Source organism: Sorex araneus, chromosome 5 (genome assembly GCF_027595985.1).
Source record: "Sorex araneus isolate mSorAra2 chromosome 5, mSorAra2.pri, whole genome shotgun sequence".
NCBI lineage: Eukaryota > Metazoa > Chordata > Mammalia > Eulipotyphla > Soricidae > Sorex > Sorex araneus.
In genome coordinates, this window is record NC_073306.1 from 24,380,998 (window position 1) to 24,406,899 (window position 25,902).

At 41.6% G+C, this 25,902-nt stretch overlaps 1 protein-coding gene across 2 annotated transcripts; it reads right to left on the minus strand.

Moving 5' to 3' along the window:
- Positions 1-12,846: 12,846 nt before the first annotated feature.
- On the minus strand, positions 12,847-18,727 carry CDKN2C (cyclin dependent kinase inhibitor 2C). Of its 2 annotated transcripts, XM_055139381.1 has the most exons (3): positions 17,521-18,727; positions 16,928-17,067; positions 12,847-13,578 (listed from the first exon to the last, which is right to left on the minus strand). In XM_055139381.1, the coding sequence occupies exons 2-3, from the start codon at positions 17,054-17,056 to the stop codon at positions 13,201-13,203; spliced, it is 507 nt and encodes a 168-aa protein (XP_054995356.1). In that variant the 5' UTR covers positions 17,057-17,067; positions 17,521-18,727; the 3' UTR covers positions 12,847-13,200. The 2 variants fall into 2 exon arrangements, with proteins under 2 accessions (XP_054995356.1, XP_004607201.2); XM_004607144.2 differs by lacking the exon at positions 17,521-18,727 and having other exon boundaries at positions 16,928-17,233.
- Positions 18,728-25,902: the final 7,175 nt, after the last annotated feature.

Genomic DNA, 25,902 nt, shown 5'->3' on the forward strand with positions numbered 1-25,902 from the left:
CTGGGTGTGGCCCAAAAATAAAACCCCAAAAAACAACCAAACAAACAAAAGTCTTGGTTATATAAAAATGACAAGTTCAAGAGCCAGAAAAATAGTGCAGCAGGCTGGACACTTGCTTTGAATGTAGCTTACCCAGGTTTGACCCCTGGTACCACATTTAGTCCCTGAACCCACCAGGAGTGACTCCAGAGCATAGAACTAGCAGTGGTCCCAAGCACTGCTGGGTGTAGCATCAAGACAAACAAAAAATACAAGCTAAAGACTGAGAGACAATATTTACAAAACCTGTATCTAATAAAAAATTGTATGGCCAACCCCTGTTAAAGTTCTGTCACCACATAAGGTCCCTGAGCACTACCAGGGCCCCTGAGCACAGAGCCAAAAGAAAACCCTAAGGTCAGCTGGGTGTAGCCCCCAAACAAACAATTCTATCTAGAAAATACTAAGACACTCACAACTCAATAATACTTAAACAAAAGCTTATTGTTAAAAAAAATGAGTAAAAAAATTAAAGTCTTAAGTCTTTCAGTTTTTCCCTGAGGGTAGTACCCTTTGAGATTCTGGCTTTAAAATGAGGTTTTGTTTTTTTCTGTTTTGTTTTGGTTTTGGACCACAAAATGACTGATGGGACAAATTATTTAGAAAGTTATTTGGATAAGTTATGGTCACCTAAGAGGGATTTTCTTTTTTTCTGATTAATGTAACTAAATCTAATTTTCTGGAAATCTGTTAGTATATGGCCAACCAAGTTTCTTACATTCACTGTATCATTGTATCACTGTAGTCCCGTTGCTCATTGATTTACTCAAGTGGAAGCCAGTAACATCTACATTCATCCTTGTCATGTTCAAGGTCAGGGGAATGAGGCCCGTTATTGTTACTGTTTTTGGCATATTGAATATGCCATGGGTAGCTTGCCAGGCTCTGCCATGGGAGATTCTGCATTGCTCTCTTCCGGGAACTTTGTTTTATAGTCTCTGGATCTTGGCCGTTGATGAGATTACATGGCACTGGGGGCAATTTGTGGTGTCACATTAGAGTATGGAATAATTTATTAATAAACATTAGTCCTAATTAATGCAATCTGTGAAGAAATGTGGATCAGTAAGCCCTGAGTACCAGCAGGTATGGCCCAAAAATAAAACAATTAAATTAAAGGTTTACAGGGTACCGGGTCTGGAGTAATAGCACAAGCGGGTAAGGCATTTGTCTTGCATGCAGCCGACCTGGGTTCAATTCCCAGCATCCCACATGGTCCCCTGAGCACCGCCAGGAGTAATTCCTGAGTGCAAAGCCAGGAATAACCCCTGAGCATCTCTGGGTATAACCCAAAAAGCAAAAAAAAAAAAAGGCTTATAGGGTACCATAAATAGTGCCACACATTTCATACAATATTTACAAAAATATAGTAAGTTAGGTGTCATTACTCCATTTTACAGATGTGGACTCAGATATAATTAGTTCCAAGGTTGTTAACCTTTGAAGTGACTAAATGAGTTTTTAGTATGATTAAACAAATTGATTTGCTGTAATTTTTGATAATTTTTTCCATGTGGTGTCAGGCATGGAGCTCAAGTGTGCCCCTAGTGGCTTGAGCACTACTAGATGTGGTCCCTAAAAACCAAAATCTGCTACCAGAGAGATAGCACAATGGGCTGAGCACATGCTCTTCATGCCAGAGGCATGGTTCAATCTTAGGATTCAGTGCCTGGGTTCCATCAATCTCTGATGCTGCATAATCTTCCGAGCTGAGATGGGAATGTGAGCACCACTGAGTGTTGTCCCGCCACCCCAACATATGCACTTTTCATCTGGCCATATGAAGTAGCAGATACATGTGTTCATATCTTTTTTAACTAACCATTCTATTATAGTTTATGTCACATGTTTACATGGTTTTGGTGTACACAGATACTACATCTCACCACCTCCAAAGTACCTATGACCCTCCACCAATGTTCTTATGTTACTTCCAGTTACCTTATCCTTGTCCTCCAACTGGTCCCCCTCCCCCCAACCCCTTGCTTGGTATTTTCTTTCTGGGGTCACACCTAGTGGAGAGTGTAAGTCCCCATTTAAAAAGTTAAAATTTTTTATGTTTTATTTGGTTTGGGAGCCACCCCAAGTGGTGCTCAAGGCTTATTCCTGGTTCTGTGCTCAGGGGTCACTCCTAGTATGAGTGACCAGGGGGACCATGTGTGGTGCTGGGATTGAATGGGCTCAACTGTGTGCAAGATAAGCAGCTTAACCCCTGTATTATCTCTCTGGCTCCTTGCATGTTCTTTTCTTTTTCTGCTTTTATAATCCAAATTTCCAAGTGACTATACTCCCGGTTTGTATATTTATGCTCAGTTGTCAGCCTGGAACAATGGGAAAGTTACTCAGTATTATTAATCTGAATTTCCTGATTTGCAAAATGGGAGTGAAAAGTCCAGTCCATGTCTCTGGCGTCATATAAATTCATTAACCAGCCATGATTCAGAGGCTCATAAATAAATCTTGGAAAAAATCAACAAGCTGCAGAGATGCCTCCAGACCCCGAAGTCACCATCTAGTTAAAAATTTAGCTCCAGCTGTATCACCCTATTTAAAATTTTAGAATTCCTGTAGCCTGCAGTTGTGCCATACTCTACACCACTGATGTGCCAGGAGCAGCACACCACACTGGATGGGATGTAAAGTAGAAAGCAACCAATCTCGATTGAGAAAATATTAGCACACAGGTGCAGTCTCCCTGCCCACTCCAGATGGAATCCTGGTGACCAAGAACTCCCACAAGCAAGGCCCACATACGTGGGTTCCAGGACTAAATCTTCATGCCACATGGCGTCAGAGGTGCTGGGCTGTCCCTCCCCGCTCCCTGCCCACTCGTTGTCTTGGTTGTCACACCCACAATGAGCCTCCAGGCGTCATCTTAGTACACCAACAGCCTTGGTCCAGAGAACCCAATTGAATCCCAAAATGGATTAGTGCCTTACAGAAATGTCTCTGGAACCCAACCATTTACAATCTAGGATTCAAGAAGTGCATGGCGCCAGCACCCATGATACTCAAAATGAACAATGGACAATAAATGACTAGCATCCACCCCTGGCAGGCAGGCTTGAATGGTGGTGGGGAAATTTGAGTAAAACATAATGCCCCCCCAAAAAAAAACAAAACATAATGCCCAAAACTAGAGAGAGTATTGGGGAAATTGCCTGACATGGTGGCAGGATGAAGACTGAGATGGGAGGTGGGGGTGGGGACGTAGTATGGACACTGGTGGTGGAGAGTGTTCACTGGTGGTGGATAAGTGTTCGATCATTGTATGGCTGAAACTCAAACATGAAAGCTTTGTGACTGTATCTTACAGTGATTGAATTTTTAAAAAATAGGAAAAAGAAAAAAAAGGAAAATATTAGCACACAAGGCTCAACCTATAACAATATGTTAGTGATCTCTTATAGAAAGACTTAATGGCTCCAAGGTGAGATACAATAATCTTCACACACTTTTTTATAAGGAAATCTTTTTTAAAAATCATTTTTAGAAAATTATTCCCAACAAGCAATACAAAATAAATTATTTAGGGCCTGCTATTAGGGCAGGCTTGGGTAGTGGTTGGGAATTTTCAAAATAATGCTGGTGGGAAGGTTTAATGGTTGTGGGATTGGTGTTGGAATACTGAATGTAATAAATCATTGTGAACAACTTTATCAAAATAAAATAAAAATGCTTTAAAAGTGCAGTTCATGAGGATGAATATTAAGTTAGACAATACAGATATGAAATAAATATTGGGTAGTTAGCATATTTGTGTTTCTTTTCTCTTCTTTCCTTACTGAAATGTAAATGGAATTAATATAAATATAGATTTAGAAGTATCAAAAGGAAAAATCTATAAAAGCATCTTCTGTTTTATTTATATATGCAATACTCTTTAGCCTACTGTATGACTACAGAATTCAATAAAATTCAGCAAGCAAGATTTTTTGAGCTTTTTCTATATGCGAGCACATTTATAGCTACATTATAATATTTTCAAAGAATCCACTCAGAGAAATCACTATCATAATTTCTGAATACAGATCCACATATTTTGTAGGGAGTGGTTTGGGGTCATGTCTTGTAGTGCTCAGTGACTTCTGGCTCTGTGCTCAGGGGTCACTCGTGGTGCCTGGAATCAAAGACACCCACATATTGTTTGAGGATGTTCAAATCCCTTTCCTAAATATTCAGTTAGGATTAATTTACTAAAACACTGGAGAAGAAACCAGTAATACTCTAATCTATTAGAAGGGGAGTTTAATATTTTTATCTTGCTACTTTACTCCCAAATTAATTGGTTTTGATGTGACAAATTTTCTTTTGGTTGGCTTAATATTGTTTCTTATTTAAAAAATTGAATTTTATGTTTTAATCTGACTTTTCTTGAATTTGTTTTTTGCTGAATAAAGAGAAACATCACAATGGGCCTGCAGAGTTTTTTTTTTTCAAGGGCTACTTCCAACTCTGTGTCAAGAGGTTGCTCATAGCTTCCTGCATGCAAAGCATGTGCTCCAACCTGCTGAAATATCATTCTGGCAAGAGATTTATTTTAAATTCTATATATTTAAACTCATAACAGTGATATAAAAAATCTTACTCTACTTTAGAAATGTTAAGTTAATCTTACGTTGATCCTAAATATAACTTAGTTTTTCATGAAGACAAAAGTGCCACTAAAGGGTTGGGGATATACTTCAGTGGTAGAACATTTGCCTTGCATGTGTGAGGCACTGAGCTCAATGCCTGGTAACGAAAAAGATAAAAAAAAAAAGTGTCACAAAAACCTCATAAATTCAGACAATATTTTGTTGAATGAACAAATCTTTAAAATTCTTATCTCATGTTGGTAAGAGAATTTCATTTTGCTGATCCTAGGTATGATGTATTTATTTCTTTTCAAAAAGATTACTAGTTTAGATCACATATTTACAATCATAGTAATCTTTTTTATTTTGATGCATATAGTTACTCTACCATGATGTGATTTTTCAATAGGATATGATAAATTAAAAGGTGCCGTGATATACTTTTTTTTTTTTTTGCTTTTTGGGTCACACCCAGCGATGCTCAGGGGTTACTCCTGGCTTTGCACTCAGGAACTACTCCTGGCGGTGCTTGGGGGACCATATGGGATGCCGGGGATCAAACCCGGGTCGGCCGCGTGCAAGGCAAACGCCCTACCCGCTGTGCTATCGCTCCAGCCCCCCGTGATATACTTTTTGTAGCAATTTTTAAAATCAGATAATAATGTTAGCATATGTTGTATATTTTGTAGGTGATAGTCATGAGCTTAAAAACTGTATTTTTAAATGCTTAAAACATGTTAAGTTTTTGAGAATTTTAAAGGAATGATTTATCTTCAACTGATGTTATTATGTAGTTATATTTTATATCACTACATTAATATCCCCTACATTTGTGATGTCCTTCTGGATGAAAAAGATATTCTTTTAACTGGATAAAATTACTTGCCTAAGTAGGTACATGGTGTATTTAAACAACTGCAGGCAATTAATACTAGCTCAGAGCCATTTTGATCCTTCTTAAGCAAATTAGTCAGTATTCAGTCAGTTCAGAACTCTCTCCAATATGGCCCTGTTCCAACTTCACATTAAATAGCTCCTAAGTTTAGTCCAGATGTTCAACTGTATCCACTCACCCTTACAGAATGGTACTAAATTTGCTATTTTTGGACAAAATATCTTTCTGTTGTATTTAAACATTTTACATAGATAATTAAAAATATGCCCATAAAATGTAAGTGGTTATTTTTTAGCATTGTGTTTTAAAGGCCTTATAGCAAGGAAATAACAGGATACTGGAAATTGTAAAACTATCCCTACTAAGAAAATCAATTTGTTTATATTTCCTATGGTGATGTAATGAAAAAATTTATTCATTGCCTTGCTTTTGAAAATTTTTCACTGTTTTGCTTTTATTGGTCTGTTTTGTCCTGATTTTTGGATTCTTTAACAGATTGCTCATTCTGTAACTGATATTAATTTGCATGCACACTTGACTACTTAAGACATCTAAAATGCTATTCTCCTTTTGTCTATTACAATCCTTTTCAAATATTGCAAAAAGTTTATTATTGTAGATATTATGTGGCTCTCATATACATTTACTTCATGATCAGAACTGAAAATAGTAATCTAGCTAGAGCTCAAACCTGCATCACTACTTTCACTTCTAAGACCTTTATTTCTGTTTTTCTAAATTATTAATAAAAATGATCTCATATAGATGTAAAAATTCAACTTCTATTTCTATAGCAAATCAAAATGTTAATTTTGAAAATGGGAATATGGAGTAACTGTAGTATTAGTTTTAAAATCTAGTTGCTATTCAGTTCTGAGCTTTAATATGAAATATGTAACATATACATCTACATAAAAAAATACTCACATATGATAGGACCAACATTTTTTATTTCTATAACCAACCATATGCTTTATACCAATATTTTGCTTAAAAAGAAAATTTTGGTACTTTTTACCAAGTGTAAAATTTTCCTATGAAAGAAAAATATACTAAAATTTAAATATGTAATTGAGAAGTTTGAATTGCATTAAAAACAGAATTGGGGATCTGGTATATCATTCTCTGTGTTTTAATTAATATTTTAGCTTTTTAATTAATTAAAACAGTTATTCTCAAAAAACAATTGTTCTTATTTCAAGATGGCAAATGAAAATATATTATTTTTCAAAATACAGAAAATAAATATTTTTATTGAATTATAAAATTATAAAATACTGAAAGTATCAAGAAACCTAGAAATAATGTTGAAATATTAAATATTTTTTAATACTTCAAGTAATTTATATTGAAAACTTACACACTTATTACAGCCTCTATCCATATTTTTGCTTGACTTTGTTTTTCTTGGTTTCATTTTAAACAAAATATAGATGAATTTATCTTCTCTTATAGGTCTATAATAAATATAAATAAATTGGAATAATAATTACATTTTAGCATCACAAATTTGATATTTGAGCCAAAATAACTGTGAATAGAGAAATAATGGCTGACCAAATAGGAATAGAAAAGAATGAAAATTCTCTTTCAGCATATTGACTTTTATTAACTAAAATAAGAAGGCTAAAAATTTTAAAAAGTATACTAAAAAAAAGATGGAGACAGTCAAATACATAGGTGATCATATATTATAGTATTTTTTTAAAAAGCTACTGTGTTTCAATTTAGACCGAAATACTATAGAACCATCAATTAATTTTATATCTCAAGATGATTATAGTTGTATTTCATAGTTGAAGATCATATCATATTACCTGCTAATCACTTATTTGAGTACTTAGATAGGAAAAATGGCTATTTCCTATTTAGATAGAAAAAAATGGCTCTTAATCACCATATGCTGCATAACAGTAATTTTATGTATTCAAATATATGAATATACTTTCTGATATATACATTTAAACTTAATAATTGTCATACTAGAACTATATATTTGCAAATCAGTTATTCTAGGCTTTTAAAATATGAATAGACATTTATATCTTTTCCAAACTTTGACAATGAAATGTATGTTATTTTTTTACATGGCCTGTGTAGTTTTGGTCTTAAGTACTTGAATTAGTAGAATAATGATCAAAAATCTGCTGCATCATTGAGAAATGTCATTTGCTAGTAAAAATATATGGGTGGAGAAAATGATGTAACAAAACCTATTTTCACCCAATGGCTCTTGCAGATGTTCCAAAATTTAAGTGGAGATGCTATACATTAACTTTATGTAGAACAGTCAGATTATAGACTATTCCTAAATATCCAGATATTATGTTTTTACGGTAGCAAATCAGATTTCCAAGACATAAAATTTAAGTTCAGCAGAGACTTCTTTACCAGCAAATTGTACAAATGCTACATTTGGAAGAAACAGTAGACCGGACTGTATTCTAATATGACTGTGATGATTTGGTTCATTTTTCCAAATTAAAGATTTAACATTAAAATATACTGCCAGTTTTGCTGATATATGCATTTCCAATATTCCTATACTAGTCAGAAAAACTAAGGCATTTCACAAAGAAAATTAGTCCGCATGATATTGCTCTAAATGGTCAAGATAACCAATTTTTCCTTGGTTAACAACTATAACTGATGAAATTGAAATAAGAGCAGACGTCTCTTTCTCCAAAATTTCAACAGAGATTTAAGTGCTTCTTACCTATTCATTCCAGAATTGCTCCATTATTTTTTAATGTTAAAAGATATCACTTTAATTGTACCAACTGAATCACTTGAAATCCTAGAAAAGTCATTTCTACCTTTGACTCACATATGTAGGATTTTCCTTGTTTTACAGTTTAAATAACCGGTAATTAAGTAAGGAATGTTTTGCTGTTGTATGTTTTTTACTCCACCTTCTCCCAAAACAACAGATTTGGGGGAAGAGGGGGCGGGTTGTGGGGGCCTTTTATTTCCTTCCTTTTTAGTGGTGTGGATGTGCTTGAGGAAAGAGTAAAAGGCTGTATGTAGATTATTGAATAGGCCTATACTAAAATTCTTCCTTGATCAAGGAGGATAGAGTTTGGAGAGAGAGAAGGTGGATTGTAATAATCACAACTGGAGTGTAATCATATCTGTGTAGTTTAAAAAAAAAACCTCTCCTCCGGAGCCCTCCTCTTGATGTTACCTCTGGGAGGTTCAGAAGCCATTTTAGAGCTCAACAAACAAAATATATGAGTTCCACCTGTGCTTTTGTAGGTGCCCTGGTGGCTAGCTTAACGTTTGCTCGCTTGCTTGGTGTGTTACCATGCAGTTATTTAATGTCTCTGGGGATTAAAGGCAAAACAGAAAATTCCAAATCCACATCCTAACACCCTGAAGCTCACACAACGATCATGATAGCAGATGGCAAAACATTAAAAAAAAAAAAAACTGGGACCTTAATTCACTAATCCAACATCCAGAGCTGCTTTGATTCCTTTGAAGCATCACTGAAGGTCCACACTCGCTGAAGATTCAGATCTTCCCGTTGAAAAACCAAGACGACCCCTTCGAGGTGCTTTTGCTCGCCCAGGTTCATCAAAAGTCCCGGCGGACCCACAGTGCTCGGCTTTTTCACGACGAGGGTCTTTCCGAAAGAACGTGCATGTTCACTCCTGGACTGCCTGAGAATTTATAGGGGGGGGGGGGTACCACAGTTTAGCGCAACTTCCCGAATCGGCCGTCTAGGCGCAGAGAAGCCCGAGGAGCTGCAGCTGGGCGCGAGGCTCGGAGCCCGGCTGTCCTCAGCTGTCACGGGGGAGGAGCGGGGAGTGCTGGCACCGGCCGCGGGCATGGAGCCGCTCCAGCCGCCGCGCCCCGCCGCCAGCTCACCTCCGCTGAGGGCAGGCGCTCGCCGCCCGCGGGCCCCAACTCCCACGGCGCCCTCGGGCCCCCGGCCTCAGTCTCGGGTCGTCGGAACCGTCCCGTGGGAAGACCACTGCCTCCTCGGGGACCGCTGACCGAGGGCCGGGGATCCGGGCGGCCCCGGGAGCCGCGGCTGCGGTCGGGAGGCGCCCGGGCCCGCTCCGCACCCCGCCCCCGTCCCCCCTCCCGCCCGCCGCGCCGCGCAGCGCAGCGCCGCGCCGCGCGCCGGCTCTCCCGAGCACACACTCACTCTCGGGGCGCCTCCAAGGTTACCCGCGGGCTGGGGGTTGGGCCCGGCTCCAGCCACCGGCCTCCGTCCGGGGATTTCTCGTCTCCGCGGCCTATCCTCCGCTCCTGGACGGCGGCGCTCCCTCACCCCACAGGATGAGGCTCCAAAGTCCGGGGAGAGAAGTGGAGCTGCGAGGCTGACAGGAGTCCCGGCGGGGGGCGGCCTCAGGCGGCTCCGGGAGCGGGAAGAGCCGGGTCAGGCGAGGCCGCGGTCCGAGGGGGCTGTGGCTCGGGCGGGCGCGCTCGGGGCCGCACCGGCTGGGCCGGGGGTGGGGGCGGGAGGGCAGCGCCGACAGGCTGCAGGCTGTCCCGAGACGCCCCAGGCCCGCTGGGGGGGCAGAGACCAGCGGGCGGCCAAACCTGCCACAGAAACTAACTAGAGAAAAGGAGACTGTTATTTAAGGCGCGGAGATTTGAAATATTTGGACAGGAAGAGAAAAGACTAGCAAGAGGGAGGGAGCAAAAAAAAAAAAAAAAAAAAAAAAACTCGACCTAACGGTTTTCGAAGCTCCCCACCCCCACCCCGGGCTTTCTAGCACGCCCAGAGGGAGCTCAGGCTCTAACTGCCTCTCTTGGGAGCCGCAGGGTGAAGTTTTGGTCCCGAGGGTTTCGAAGAGACAGAAGATGTCTTTGCAGTCCCTTTGTGGAGGACTTGGGTTGCCCGTGGACAGAGCCGGTGCATGCTGGAGGACCGTCTCCTGCCTCTCACTAGCCCCTGCATGGGTCCGTTTTTTTGGAATTGCGGAGTAAAATCAAAGCACTCCCGGGAGACGCGGAGAGGGACTTTCCCTCGTAACCAGGTCGCTGAGGGCAGTTAGCAAGGCTGCGAGCACTGGGGCTGCCTGCGCTGGCTAAAGGATCGCTTCTACCCTGGCAGCAGCCGAAAGCACCTTTTTGGGAACTGAGATTTCGAAACTACTCGGTTCCACAACGTTCGTTTGATCAAGATGATAAGATAAATTTATAATTACAAATTGAATTGCTTTCCCGGGAAAGAATTCTTATCGTATTTATTGGGCACCCAGGGCGATGTTTGCAGGAGCTCACCACATTATGAGATGCTTTGTATCCGTTAGAAAACTATTGACTACCAAATTATGTTAAACTGCAGTTTGCTTAGTGACTCCGGACTAGAACGTGGACTAAGGTCCTGTTAGTGCTTTCCCCTACCCCAGATTTAAACTCAGTTCAAATCCCTGGGCAAAGGCTGAACTTGAGTATCCCGTTGTGGATGCGGACCTGGTGAAGAACTGAATTTGAGAGCGCCTATCTACCTAGTTTCCTCCATCCGTTCCCTAGCATCATTCCCTGGGCCTCTGGACACTCTGTCATCAGCACTTGTATCTCCACTTTGCAGCCGAATAAATTCAGACCTTTACCCACCTCCGCTAACTGTAAATTAGACCCCATTAAACTCCACCACAGTTGCTTCCCATTCTACACATTTCCACATATTCAAAAGCCTTTGTGAATATTGTCATATTGTCGAGGTTTTGAATAAGGGTTTTTTATAGTTCCTAGAGAGGACCACAAAACTCATTTCTAAAATACTTAGATTAGCTAGCTCAGTCATTTCCTGAGAAGAGCCAGAGAAAGAGTATTTCAGTGCCCACCAAATTTCAGGCTGGTAAAGAGTGATGGGAATCCTCTTTACTGTGCTTTAACTCCCTGAGAACAAAGTAACCGTAGATACACTTCTCTATATTACTTTATGAACATCCTATACCTTATATATTAAATCTCAAACAAGTAAGTTTAATGCTGAGTTGGCAGATACTGAAAAATTATATCGGACTTGAAATTCAGAAATGTCCATCTTTACAGTTGCAACTTGCAAGAAACGTCTTAATTTTTTTAGTAATAGTCTCATATTTAGAAAATATTTACTCAGTGCAATCTTGTATATTGATTTTAGCTTTAAAACCCCAAACACACCTTTTCCTTCAGAAGCATCTCAATTTCTACCCTCTCCCTAAACTTTAAGTGTTATAAGTTTAATATCTGTCAAAAACAAATTTACTCAGTAACTACAGACGGCAGTAGATGAAATCTTGCTTGTTACACTTAAGGTGAAACTTAGCACCAAATAAAAAGGATTAAATGTTTTTGCTATATTATTTAATGCTATCGTGAAAAATAAATTATTGAAAACTACTTCACTACAGTCATCCCGATCCTTGTTAGGGCAGGCATCAGAACCATGTCTGTCTTTCAGTAAACCCTGGAAGTAGTTTGTTCATCTTTAGAGTAAGGATAGGGAGCTTATGAATTAGGAGTGAACTTTGACATAAAGCATTTTTGTTCACGTGGGAGATAATAAAGCATTTACAGATTTATAAATGGCAACTGCACCGAAGATTTTTGTGAAAATCTTTTTTAAAAATGGAATGATACAATTCAAAAATTCTCTTGGTGACTTGTGCACTTCACTCAATTTTTAAAAAGCTGAACCTAACCTTTAAGCATTTTATTTTTACTAAAATGTTTTGTAGATACCAAGTATGTAGGAGTAGCCCACTTATTCTAAAAGTGCATAAATTTGTTATTTTAGTGCCTACGTTAGTTTTTATCCTATATGTAACATATGTTCTTGGTGGGATTTATATCCCCTAAAATTGGCATTTGCGTTTTACTTTAATATTCTATAATTTTACATTTCTAATTAAAAGGAGAGAAAAAAACAAGTGCTGTGCTTTAGTGTGCTTTAATACCAATGGTTTCATTTTGTGATTTTAAAAAGGGAAGCATCTTTAATAGCGCTTTTCTTTAAAAATGACTTTCTGAAAGAAGTATATATTTGTTTTCAGATCACGACTTCTGAAACTTGTCTTTCAGTTATTCAAGTTAATGAAGAGAGAAGATTGCACACTATATAATTTGCATTGAAATAATTTCAAATTTGATATCTAAAATGTTCTTATTTTGTTTTAAAGCATAACTACTAGGCACAGAATAAAATCATGAGCAGGCAAAGAAAAGAGTAACTCAATTATTAATAGAATGCCTATTGTTGCAACTGGTCAACTTTTTTAAATGTCCAGATTTAAAACATGAACTTCTGTATGATTCTCCTTAGAAGGTCGCAAGTTATAAGGCTGTTATGGAGAGGAAGTCACAGAAGAAAGGAAAAAAGTCCTGTTTTGAAAAAATGTTTTAATTGGGCTTATAGAAGTATCAAGACAAACCATTTTAAAAACAAGATCTCCAAGTTGAGTCTTGAATTGGGTATTGAGACTGGCAAAGGAAAAGACAGGAAAAGATAGGATAAAATGTTCAGAAGAAAGTCAAAGCTATTTGCAATTACATGTTAGAAATCAGGATTTTGCAGGTGAAAAGGATGCTGCTTAAATATATTCATCAACTTGTAGTAAGATTTCCATTTAGCAGTTTCAGAGGATTTAACTAGCTGCTAAAATAGGACAAAACTGAATTTAACAAATATTAGCCCAAACTAATTACTGACAAAATAGAAGGCTGTATGGGAGAGCCCTCCCACATTTAGGACAGATTCGCAGATCCCTCCACCTGGTTTCCCTCCATCAGGCTAACGACCTCGTTCCTGCGGTAGAGCCTGGCCAAGTCACAGGCGGTGTCCCCCTTATGATTCCGATGCCCCACTTTGCTGGCTGTGTGCTTCATAAGGAACTCCACCACGGGGAGGTGGCCTTCTTTGGCAGCCAAGTGCAAGGGCAGGTTCCCTTCATTATCCTCGATGTTAACATCAGCTTGAAACTCCAGCAAAATCTGTAAAGTGTCCAGGAAACCTGCTCTGGCCGCATCATGAATAACAGCAAAACCTGTTCCATCTTTCAAATCGGGATTAGCACCTCTAAGTAGTAGTCTCCTGGCAATTTCGGGGTTTCCGAGTTTCATAACCTAGAAACAAAGTAAAAAATGGTAGAATTCTTCAAGTGCTCCTGTTACCAATGACCCCAATTTTTTTTTAATAGACAGCTCTTCCTTAACTGACTTTTTGGTAATGGAAAGCTTGGAGAGAACCGAAATGATGTTTGATAGACTCAGTTTGGGAAAAGAAAGTACTGGAGGGTAAAAGTAGAGGAAAACAGAATAAATTGAAAAAGAGAATTAGTCCAACTTGTGCAAAATTCACTGACAAATCAGTTCTCTATCTCCCATGAAGAGCTGTCTACTTCATGCATTTATTAAGATAAGTGGACTTAAAATGTAAATATGAATTTTATTCTATTTGCTTGCTCATGTTCATAAAATGGGCCTGCGATATTGATTTTGGAAAATCAATTGTGGATAAAATTTATTTTATAAATATCTATATTTTTAAAAAGAGTTTCTTTAGACCTCCAAGTTCCACACATCAGATCGTATCATCTCATCTCATGTAAAAGCAATCTATTAAAAATTCAGACCTAGTATTTTCTTAAATGATTAATTTTCACAATGTTGGTTCCAAATAGAGGCCCAAATATCCAAGTGTCATGTGAAAAAAATATTTTTGCAAGTTATTTAATATTTGCTCCTAATGTTTAGAATACTTCACTTGAAAAATTTAAGAGTTACCAAATATTAAAACATTAAATGAACAACAGTTCTACTTTGTTTATTATATTACTACATCTAAGACTGAATTTAAAAACCATGTATTTTATATGAAAGATTTTATGGTAGTTATTCTTGAAAAGAATGAAGCAGGCATTCTGTTATATTACTTACTCTTTCTTAAAGTTTTAAGAACCTGAATCAAGTGAGAAAAATAAGAGAAAATAAGATATTTACTGTATATTTTGACCCATGGGCAGCTTTGTCTCTGGTTTAAATCCAATTAATGATCTATTGATGGTCTCATGTTAGTTCATTTTGCAGTATTTACCAGAAATGTAGAAATAACTATTGGTAAATTGCTAATATTTTAAATGCCAAAATGTATTAAAATTTCTTATGAAAGTACAAATAATAGCACAGCTAAGATTTACCTGTTGTTGTTTTAATATATTTCACTCTAATCAGAGGCCTCTAATAGGCTCTCATAATTATAAAATACCTTATATAGAAGCACGAAGTTTAGCATACATCTAGTTATAAAAAAGTCTCATTGCAAAGTCCAAAATTTCAGCACCTTAGCTGATTTCACTTACGTGTAAATATATTCATAATAACCTCAATCTATTATAAGCAGTTTCCTAATAAAGACACAAATGTTTGTTTAATAAGTCATAATACATTGGGAAAAACAAGGATGACCCATTTCTTTAAAATGTTTTAAAAATCACAAATTAAATAATATAATGAAATATATTTAGAAAGAATTACATTTTATAAATGAAAATTATAAACGTGGCCAGTATATTAAATTTCCCTATTGATAAAACAGTGCTGACTTTTAATCTGGGGTGGTGGGTAAAAATTATGCATAATTTTTCAAGAACGTCAAAGAAGTATGCTTTTGGGATATTAAAAATTAACACAATCAGATATTTGTCACAAAAATATTCCTCCAAAGTTTCAGTCACCACTGAGGCTGGCAAAAACAACATAGACTGGCAAAAATAAGAGGCACACCTTGGATCTTTGCAAAGCTAATGTCCGAATAAGGCCCTTGATATAATCTTAATTGAAAATCTTATACTAGGTAGAGGAGAAAAGCTTTTATATTTGAGTTAAATCAACATAATTTGTTGAAAAAAATTGCTATCTGTTCATGTAAAATAATTATGTTGAAAATTGTTTTGAAAGAAAGTTCTTTCTTAAGTTATGAGGAAACGTGACACAGGATTATACATACTGAAAATAAGCCTTGAGATTCTTGTTTGTGTTTCACTACATATATATGTACATATATATGCTAGTAATAGTATTAAGTCACAATAAGTAGGTGTTAGTATCTAGATAAGTATGTTTAATATAAACAAAATCTCAAGAGTTGTATTAAAAATGTATAACAAAACTTTTTTTCAGAGTATTAACTCTCCCAGTCTTCCTGTTCGTCAAAAATCCTGCAAGATCTTATTCTTTGTGAGAGAAGTAGCTCCTTCTTTGTGAGATTTCTATATTTTGAGTTCTTAAAAGAACATTTTTTAACATATTAAATTTTTATCATCATCAAACCTGTTGAAAAACCTCAGGTAAGTCATTCTGGGGAGCTGGATCCACTTAAAGAAAAAAAAACCCAATCTTTTCTCCATTTAATCTACCTGAAGTAACAAGATAAAAATTTAAACCTATGAATAAGCTTCCTTTTGCAAGATTGGTGTATTGTGATTTTAAAAGCACAGATATTATGTAGAGAGTCTGTTCGTAGCATATTGCTTGCCAATTAATTTTTAAATTGTAAATAACAAAACAAAAGTACTCTAAACACCCTCTCCCCCAATGGACTTACAAAAGCAGCTTTGAGTGTTGAGTTTCCGAATAAAAATAGCTCATAAGAATATCACCAAAATTCTCATAAAGCAAATACTTCAGAATACTTTGCCATTTTTCTTTTTCTAGGTCTTCAACTAAATTACATGATAAGGCTCAGAGAAGGAAAAAATAGTACAATACTTGGCAGCTGGGTATGTTTCAATTGTTGCTTGTAAATCTAATTACTGAAAATTAGAACATACCACGGCATGGCCACAGAGACAAAAACACTACAAACTGAGGGCTCTGATTAGAAAATTTAACTTTTTATTCCTCCTTAGTCCTGAATGGGTGGGTTTTATTACATTAACTGTAAAATGTACATCCTGTCCCCAAGCCCAGGCCACCCATTCCAAACGAGGAAAGGTCGTTTGTCAAAGCTAGAAGCAATTGAGGGAAAAACACCCTCGCCAGTAGTCAAGAAAATTAACGTTAAAGTAAATTGCTGGAGTAAAGTACGGAAACCACTAATAGCAGTGTATTTGCTTCAAATAATAATCATAATGTTTACAGAGCCGTCTGAAAAAAAAGAACCCAGCAACAAAGCAAAACACCTCGGCGCGACTAAGACTACTTAAAAATCCCCACCGTCACAAAAAACATTTCCAAAAGTAAGACCAAACCTCAAACTCGCTTGATATGGAGGATGTTGTTGGATTTGACGATTTTTCTCAAAGTACGTCATTCAGGGGAGCTGGATCCACTTAAAGATATAAAATATGGCAACCAACTAGGTTTAAAGACAGTGAAATCTTGTACCCTAGAAAGCTTAAAAGCTGTTATTTTGAAATCTAGGTCACGTAAGCAACAAAGTTGACCTGTTTTCCCCACCTCTCTGGATACCAACCTGCAGCGCAGTCCTTCCAAATCCATTTTGTGCATTGACGTTTACATTATTTTGCAACAAACTAGTGAGTTGCTCTAGGTCCCCCCTGGCAGCTGCGGACGCCAACTCGTTCCCCCAAGGCTCGGCCATTCTTTAGGGTCCTGACGATCGGGAAAAGATGGATTAGTTGTTTTTCTTTCTCCCCTTTCCTTTTCTCCTAACCGGGCTGCATGATGGCATCGGAAACTGACAGAAGGACTGGGATGGTTAATCTGGAGTAGAGCTTGGTAGTAAATACTAGTAAGACCAGCCTGCCAAAAGCCCGCCCCTCGATTCACACGTGATTATTCAGCAAAACTGAGCCATTGGAGAGGGGCTCCGCTTCTCGCTTTTTAGCTTTAACCCCTATGAAGAATCCGAAGGACTCAGCAGCGACCCAGAGACGCACAAGTACTCCTGGTAAATCACTCTGGACCAAAAATGCAGGCAGATCTGTCACGTCCCTACGCTACAGATCTCTGCTAGGCAAGCGTCCGGAGCTTTAAGAGACTAGAGGGGGCAGAAAAGACCGCGCAAAGGAAAGACAGTTGGGGCAAGAAAAGTCTTTAACCCACCCTTGTTCACGGTGGTGACTGGAGTCGCGCGAGCCACAACTGCAGGGCAGGTCCTCGGAGGGGCTCGGTCTCCATCCGTCTCGCCCAAGGGGTAGTCCGGAGTCCTTGCGGGGAGCGCGCCGCGGGGGCTGGATGCTGACGTGCTCTGGGGGGGTTAGAGAAGAGCGCCGGAGGCTCACAGGAGTACAGTTCCGTGTCCCTCCAGTTACTGGTGCTCACGACTCCTCGGTGGCCTCAGCTTCTCGGGAGGAGCCTTTATCTGCGTCCCGGCCCGGGCCCCGGGCTAACGCTGCGCGGGAAGGCTCCGGGGTTCGCCCGCCCGGCTGCCGCAGCCCCGCCGAGCCTCAGAGGCCGTGGGAGCCAGGCTCGGCGCGCGTCTCCGGAGACCGCCGGGCGCTCGGCGGGCCCTGGGCAAGCCGGTCATGCCGGCCCCACCGGGTCCCGGGCCTCCCAGTAGTGTGAGGAAGGGGCACGGCGAGGCGGGGGGTCTCTAGAGGCCCCGGAGTGCTGGAGCAGCGGGCGGCAGCATCGCGGTGGCACCGGGCAGCTCACTGTAACTTCCCGCCTACGACCCAGCCAGTCGAGACTTCCTACTGTAGTCGCTCCCGAGCCGCCACCGCCGCCTTTTGCTTCCTTCCCCGGTTTTCTGAGAGCCCCCCGGAGATCGGGAGGGTCCCGGGAAGCGCAGGCCAAGTTCCGAGTCTGAGGAGTGGCCGCAGTCGCAGGGCGCAGCTAGTCCAGTCTTCCTCGGCAGCCAGTGCCACTTCGCCCACCTCTTGCGATCCCCGGCCTGTGTCCCCAGCCTGCTGCCGGGTGGGCAGCGGCCGCCAGCCAGCTGTGTCCTGGAGCCAGCAGGGCGGTCCTGCTTCCTTCCGAGTCGCAGCGCTCCAGGTGACAGTTTCTTTTGTAGCTGGTCTCCCCCCAAAAATCGCCGGTCCTTTCACCCCCACAGGCAACTTGCGAGTTGTCCCCCTTTTTGCTCTTTTTCTTTCCCTCCCTTTCTTGCTTTTCTCTTCAACAATTGCCGCTTCTGTTGCCGCAGCAGAGACGGTGCCGGTTTCTTCTCCCTTTTTTTCCCCCGACCTCATCAGCTTTTTTTGAAAAAAAAATTGAGCGCTTTTTGAGTTGAAAAACCCGCCCCCATTTTAACGGCAGAGTTTTAAGGAGGCACGGCCGAGTTGCAGCGCCGCGGGAGCGGGAAGGCCGGGCGCCGCCCACGGCCCGCCCCCCGCCCTGGTGGCGCTGGCGCTGGCGCTGGCGCTCGCTCCGCCCCGCCCCGCTCTGCGCCCTTTCCTCCCGCCTCCCCGCGGCCCCCACCTCCCTCCGGTGCTCGCCGGCTCCGGCTCGCGCCGGCCGCCCGTCCCGCTGCCAGGCCCCAGCTGAAGCGGCGTTCGGCTTGGCCTTGTCCGCTGGGCTGGCCCGGAGTCCGCGGCGAGCCATGCTGGGAGGGGAGGGAAGGGCGCAAAACCATTGGTGAAAATGGTTGCAGAGCCGCTGGGCCTCTGAGACGGCGGCGCTGGCTGCTGGAAGGCGGAGCGCGAGCGGAGGCGAAGCGAGTCTCTCCCCGGCCGCGGCGGGGCAGGGCGGCCCGCCTCGCGCCCCTCCGCCGAGCTTTCCAAGTTCGGGCGGCCAGGCCTAGCGGGCGCGCTCGGTGGACGCGCGGCCTCTACCGCTCAGCCCCCGGCCTCGGCCTCGCACCTGCCGGACGCACTCCCAGGGTGGTGCTCACGGGGACCTTCACCCTCCCCCACCCCGCAGCTGACAATGGCACAACGCGACAGCAAGTCTTCCGTGGACTGGGCTTTACAAAAACTTATGACAGCATAGGTAAACTGGAATGGGAGTGGCAACCTGAAACATTCCATTTCCTTGGGAAAGGGGAGAAAAGCGACGAACTTTATTTTGTGTTTGTTTTGGGGCCACACCCGGTGATGCTCGGGGCTCGAGGACCATCTGGAATGCCGGGGATCTCGAACCCTGGTCGGCAGCGTGTAAAGCAATTGCCTTGCCTACTGTACTATCGTTCCAGCCCCCAAGCTACGAACTTTAAAGTAAAACTTTAAATAGATCTTGGCAAGGATTTTCTGACAAAGTTTAAAATTTTTGTTCTCAAAAGTCTCGATTAGGTATGGCTTTTTCAGGGGGGAAGGGCCTGAGTTTTGTCTAAAGAATTGCCTTCCCTAATTGTTGATCTGTTTTTCTGGGACAATTCTCTTTGTACTTTTGACCTCATAGCTATGTGAGATTAACAACTACTTTCTGTATTATATGTTCTTAAAACACCCCACACTGTTGCTCTCTGCACACAGTAGCAAAATGAAACCAAGTGGAAAAAAAGAAAATAGGTCCAACTATTACTGTCCTCTAGCAAGTGTAACCTCAAAGAACAGTTGTACCTAGCTCCTGGAATTATACTGGAAGTAACAGCAACAAAGCACACCAAAACCAGCTGGTTAGTCATGCAGGGAGTTGAAGCTGGAAGAATCTGGCAATGTTTTAACTGAATTACTGCGGGAAAAACAAGCACAACCCCTGAGCTCTTAAGTAACTATACTTCAGTTGTGAATTAATCATCAAGTACAAAACAAGAAATTTACTTCTTACATATATTTAGACATTTCATGTAGAACATGTCAATATTCCTTTTATGTGAGTAAATTCCATAAATAATATAATTACTATGTAATCTTTTAGTACAGCTGGAGGGCATAACGATAATAGTAGTAGTGTTGACTGATAAGAGATACTGGCCTAAGTCCAATTTATGAGAGCTACTTTCTAGAAGTTATGTTTTCATGAGAAGACATTAAAAGAGGAAGAGGGGGCCGGAGCGATAGCACAGCGGGTAGGGTGTTTGCCTTGCACGCGGCCGACCCGGGTTCGATCCCTGGCATCCCATATGGTCCCCCAAGCACTGCCAGGAGTAATTCCTGAGTGCAAAACCAGGAGTAACCCCTGAGCATCGCTGGGTGTGACCCAAAAAGCAAAAAAAAAAAAAAAAAAGAGGAAGAATGAACTTGTGCAAATGGTGGAAAAGGTACAGGTTTATAGTTGTATAATTTTCATGAAATAAAATGTTTATACTTAGTACATGAAATTTATGGTAATTTAAAGTGCACAAAGAATTAAGAGTTTTGGAGAATGTAAACACTGAGATTTTGATGTTTCCCCTATCCCACCTCATCTATAATAAAAAATGAAATATAAAGTTTAAAAGCAAGTGTAAAGAAGTTCCTTCAAGTTTTTCTCATCATTTTTTTGTGTTTGAACCATATCCAGAAGAGTGTTGTGCAGGGGCTCTGTTCAGGAGAGACCTCTAGTGGTGCTCAAAGGACAGTATGCAAAGCCAGGGATCTAATCAGGTACTACCCATGCAAGGCAAATGCCTTAGGCCAGTGTTTAATTTCCTTCCTAGACTTTTCCCATTGTGACTAAGTGCTTTTGCTGAAATATTACCTTTTTTCTTAATACTACATTTTTAGAGGCATTTGCCTTACATGTGGCTGACCTGAGTTCAATTCCCAGCATCCCATATGTCCCCTGAGCACCACAAGGAATAATTCCTGAGTGCATGAACCAGGTAGTAACCCCTCTGCATCGCCAGGTGTGACCCAAAAAGAAAAAAAAAACACTACATTTTAATTAATTTATTTATTTATCTTTTTGGGTCACACCTGGCAATGCACAGGGATTACTCCTGGCTCTGCACTCTGGATGTGCTCAAGGGACCATATGGGATGCTGGGATTCGAATCTGGGTTTGCCGAGTGCAAGGCAAATGCCCTACCCACTGTGCTATCGCTCCAGTCCCAATACTACATTTTTAAAAGGAAGTTGTTTTTAACTGACTTTGCTGGTGATGTAAACGTGCTTCCTCTGCTTACTGTGTAAATCAGAACTGGCAACACAGAGGTTACAGTTTTCCTTCAGAGAGCAAGTCTAGGCACTACAAATTTCCTCCTAATGAGAATCTAGTATTTATTGAGTAGTAATTCCCTGAAGTAAATCTGAAGGTGAGGTTATCTGCCCTAAATAAGCTTATATTCTTACATGGTTTACAATAAGGTTTACCATCTACACATTTATTGAGAGCAGTGGTTTCTTTTTAAAACATATATTTATTATTTTAATTGTTTTGGCCTTCCAAACAGTGCTCAGTAGGGCCCCTCCTGGTGATTCTGCCAACCAGCCAGCTTCAATATGAGGGTTCAAGGCTGCAGTGCTTCTCGTTGTACTGCGGTGCCAGGGTTTTTCTAAACCACACTACTGGTGCTCAGGAGACTAGATGGTGCTGGAGACCAAGCTGGGGTCAACGTTATACAAGGTGTGTGACTTAACCACCGTAGCCTCTTTCCATTTATTTTTGAAATACCAGGATTGAACCCAAGACCTCACACATACATGAAAGGCAAATACTCTGCAATGGAGTTACATCCCAGCCTAGTGGTTTATCTTTTAACATAGCAATGATCTGTCTCTCAATTACTGAAAAATAAACTTCATGATTAGATAGTAAATACCAATGGTCATGGGAAAGTTTTCTTTCCCGAAAGTTTATTCTCTATTTATTTATTTTGCTTTTTGAGTCACAACCAGTGACATACAGGGGTCACTCCTGGCTCTGCACTCAGGAATTACCCCTGGGGACCATATGGGATGCTGGGAATCGAACCTGGGTCGGCTGTGTGCAAGGCAAACACCCTATCCACTAAGCTATGGCTCCAGCACCGTCACTTTAAAGGACTTAAATAGAGGGGACCCGAGAGATAGTTTAGTGGGTAAGGTGCTTGCACGCAGCTGATTCCGGTTCAATACCTGGCATCCCACATGGTGCCAGGAGTGATTTCTGAGTGCAGATCTAGGAGTAACCCCTGAGCATTGTCAGGTGTGACTCCAAACCCAAAATAAATAAAAATAAAGATCTTATACAAGTACAATTAGGGCTACGAGATGACTCAAAGGGTTGGAGTGCATGCTTTGCATTCTGTGCATGCAGGAACCCCAAGTTAGAGTCTGGCACCACGTGATCCCCTGAGCATTAAGCTAAGATTAGTCCCTATGTACCACAGTGCTGGTTGTGGCCCCAAAACAAAACAATTTAATCTAATTATTTTTTCCTTATTTTTCATTTCCCTAAATGGCTTAAGTATAAATATCTTTGCAAAAGGTAAGTATAATATCTTTGCAAAGCCAGGTAAGCAGAACTTTGCGACCTTGAAATCTAGATTCAACAAGACCTGGAAACAAGATCCTCTGTCTGCCTCCTCCAATCTCTGGCATCTGAGGGAGGGGTCCAACCCGGACGCCCACCCTACTCAAGCCAGATAAATACCTCACTGGCCGACACCCACTACATCCACTACCCAGCCACTGCCACGTTCCAGGCCGTTCCAGGCCGCTCTCCGGACCATAAAACACTTAATACCCATTGTTCCCGCACCATATTTGATAGGGTTCAAATTTGGTGTGAACCATGGTAACACCTCTAAGGGCGATTAGAGGCCGACCTAAAAGCCTCCATCCCTCTCAGAGAGCCCGGCAAGCTACCGAGGGTATCCCGCCCGCATGGCAGAGCCTAGCAAGCTACCCGTCACGTATTCGATATGCCAACAACAGTAACAACAATTAGCCTCATTCACCTGTCACCGAAAGAGCCCCCAATACGGCAGCATTAAGAAAGATGAGCAAGGAGAGGCTGAAAAAATCTCCGGGACGAACTAGGCTGTCAAAACAAAGAAAGACTAAAATGATTGTCTGTACTTTCAACGCATGGACACTGGCATCAGAAGCATCCATCGAGGACCTGATGGTGCAAGCGCAAAAGATCAAGTATGACATCATTGGTCTGACCGAAATGAGGAGACATCAATCACCTCATGCCATTTCGACACTGGAGAAGAATTGTTCTTCGGAACATGTGACAACAGAGGTGTTGGTGGCATTGGTGTCCTTGTCAACACAAACTTGGCCATGAGCATCGATTCATTCGAATGCCTAACAACCCGAACTGGACGATTATGCTTGAATAGATGTGGCTCACTGCCTGCAGTTTCTATCTTCATCGTCTACGCACCAACTTCCAACTACGATGAAGAAGAAATTGAGAGGTTCTATATGGAACTGGAGAAGTTCTCTAAAGAAGACCACACCTTCTACAAGGTCATTGTTGGTGATTTTAATGCCAAGATAGGTCCCAGAAGGTCGCCCAAAGAACTCCACATTGGGACACATGGCCTAGAATGGAACGATCAGGGTGAGAGACTGTCTGAATTCATCATGTCGACCAAGACCATCCATGGTAACTCACAGTTCCAGAAGGCCGAATCTAAACGCTGGACATGGGGGTCTCCCGGTGGACAGTTCGACAATGAAATTGACCACATCATATTCAATCGAAAGTTTTGCCTGACCCATGTCGCTGTTGTCTCAAAATTCCAAACAGGATCGGACCATCGATCAAAATTCTACTTCACAGAATGGGGAGAGAAGTCTGCAAAATTTAAGTCTAACAAGGCAACTCCCAGAATGACCACCAACTGGGAACTCTTTGGCACTATTGCAGCAACGTGGGAAGATGCCATCCTTGACAACATTGATGAGGAATACGATCGACTGGTTCAGCACCTCCATGTCTGTGCAAAGAATGCAGAGTGAGAAAGCCACAAACAGACGCCTGTCTTCAGAAACTCTCGAGCTCATTCGTCAATGTGGTTTGGTGCGAACCTCAGGCAACCACATGCTAATGTCCAAGCTCACAGAGCTGTGCAGAGATGCGATAAAGAAAGACCTCAAAGAGAGAAGAGCAGCAGTGTTGGCCGATGCAGCAGAAGCCTGGAAAAGTATTCTCAACGCTTGCCTGTCCTTAGCTAACTACAAGACCAAAATGACTGCCCTCTGATGTCCCGATGGATCTATCACATCTTACAGAAAGGCAGTGGAGAGGATTATTCACGACTTCTACTCGAATCTCTTTGACAGCAATGTCCACCTGCCCACATACCAAATTCCGCAGGATGGATAAGTCATTCTCAACGTTCTCTCTTCTGAAATCCGACACGCCATTTCGTTGGTAAAGACGCGTACAGCACCTGGTCCGGACAAGGTCAGACCCGAACACCTGAAGTATCTGCTGCCAGTACTCATCAATACACTGGCTCGACTCTTCACACGCTTCCTATCTGAATGCAAGGTTCCGTCTCAGTGGAAAACCAGTAGGACCGTTCTGTTGTACAAGAAGGGAGACATCCACGACATCGGCAACTATCGCCCAATCTGCCTGCTGTCTGTCGTCTACAAGTTGTTCACTCGTGTCATCCTGAATAGAATAGGCAGAACACTAGATGAAGGACAACCATGTGAGCAAGCCAGGTTCGAAGGGGATTCAGCACGATAGACCATATCCACACAGTGACCAAAATCATTGAAGTTTCGCTAGAGTTCAAGATGACACTCTGTCTAACATTCATCGACTTAAAGAAGGCCTTCGATTCTGTTGATACTGAGGCGGTCATCGAAGCCCTGGCTAAACAGGGCGTTCAAACTCAGTATATCAAAATCCTCCGAGAGCTGTATTGTGGATTCACCACCAGGATCTCACCATTCTACAAGGAAGTGATCATTGATGTAAAGAGAGGGGTGTGGCAGTGTGATACCATTTCATGGAAACTCTTCAGTGCCGCCCTCAAGAACATCATGCGACGACTGGAATGGGAAGGAATGGGAGTGAAGATAGATGGTCGACAATTATACCACCTCTGCTTCACTGATGACATCGTTCTCATAACACCAAACATTAGCCAAGCAGCACAAATGCTGGCCGACTTCGACCACGAGTGTGGAAGGGTCGGATTGCAGCTGAATCTCAACAAGACGATGTTCATGAAAAAGGAACTGGTCCCTGAAGCTCCATTTGCTCTCAATGGAATGAACATCTCTGAATGCAGCAGCTATGTGTACCTGGGTCGAGAAATCAACATGAGGAACGACTTGGTGCCAGAACTGCGCAGGAGGAAAAGAGCAGTGTGGAATGCATTCGAGAGCATCGAAGAAATGGTTAAGAGAACAAAGAACCTCCAACTCCAGGCACATCTTTTTGATTCCACCGTTCTTCCTGCACTAACATATGCCTCGGAGACCTGGACCCTACGCAAACAGGATGAGAACGCTATTCGGGTATCCCAAAGAGGAATCAAAAGAGCTATGCTGGGAATATCACGTCTCACTCAAGTGAGAGAAGGAATCCGGAGTTCTGACCTCCGTCGACAGTCAAAAATCAGGGATGCTGTCTTGTTTGCCAAGGCATCAAAAATCAGATGGGCTGGTCATGTAATGCGATTCAGAGACGACCATTGGACTAGAGCTGTTACCGACTGGATTCTACGGG

What these genes read in the sequence shown, in the direction of transcription:
- CDKN2C (XM_055139381.1), bottom strand. Translation starts at nt 17,056, where the DNA reads ATGGCCGAGCCTTGGGGGAACGAGTTGGCGTCCGCAGCTGCCAGGGGG. An exon ending in TTGGAAGGACTGCGCTGCAG is followed by an intron (nt 13,579 to 16,927) that starts GTTGGTATCCAG and finishes CTTTGTTTCTAG; the next exon opens with GTTATGAAACTCGGAAACCC.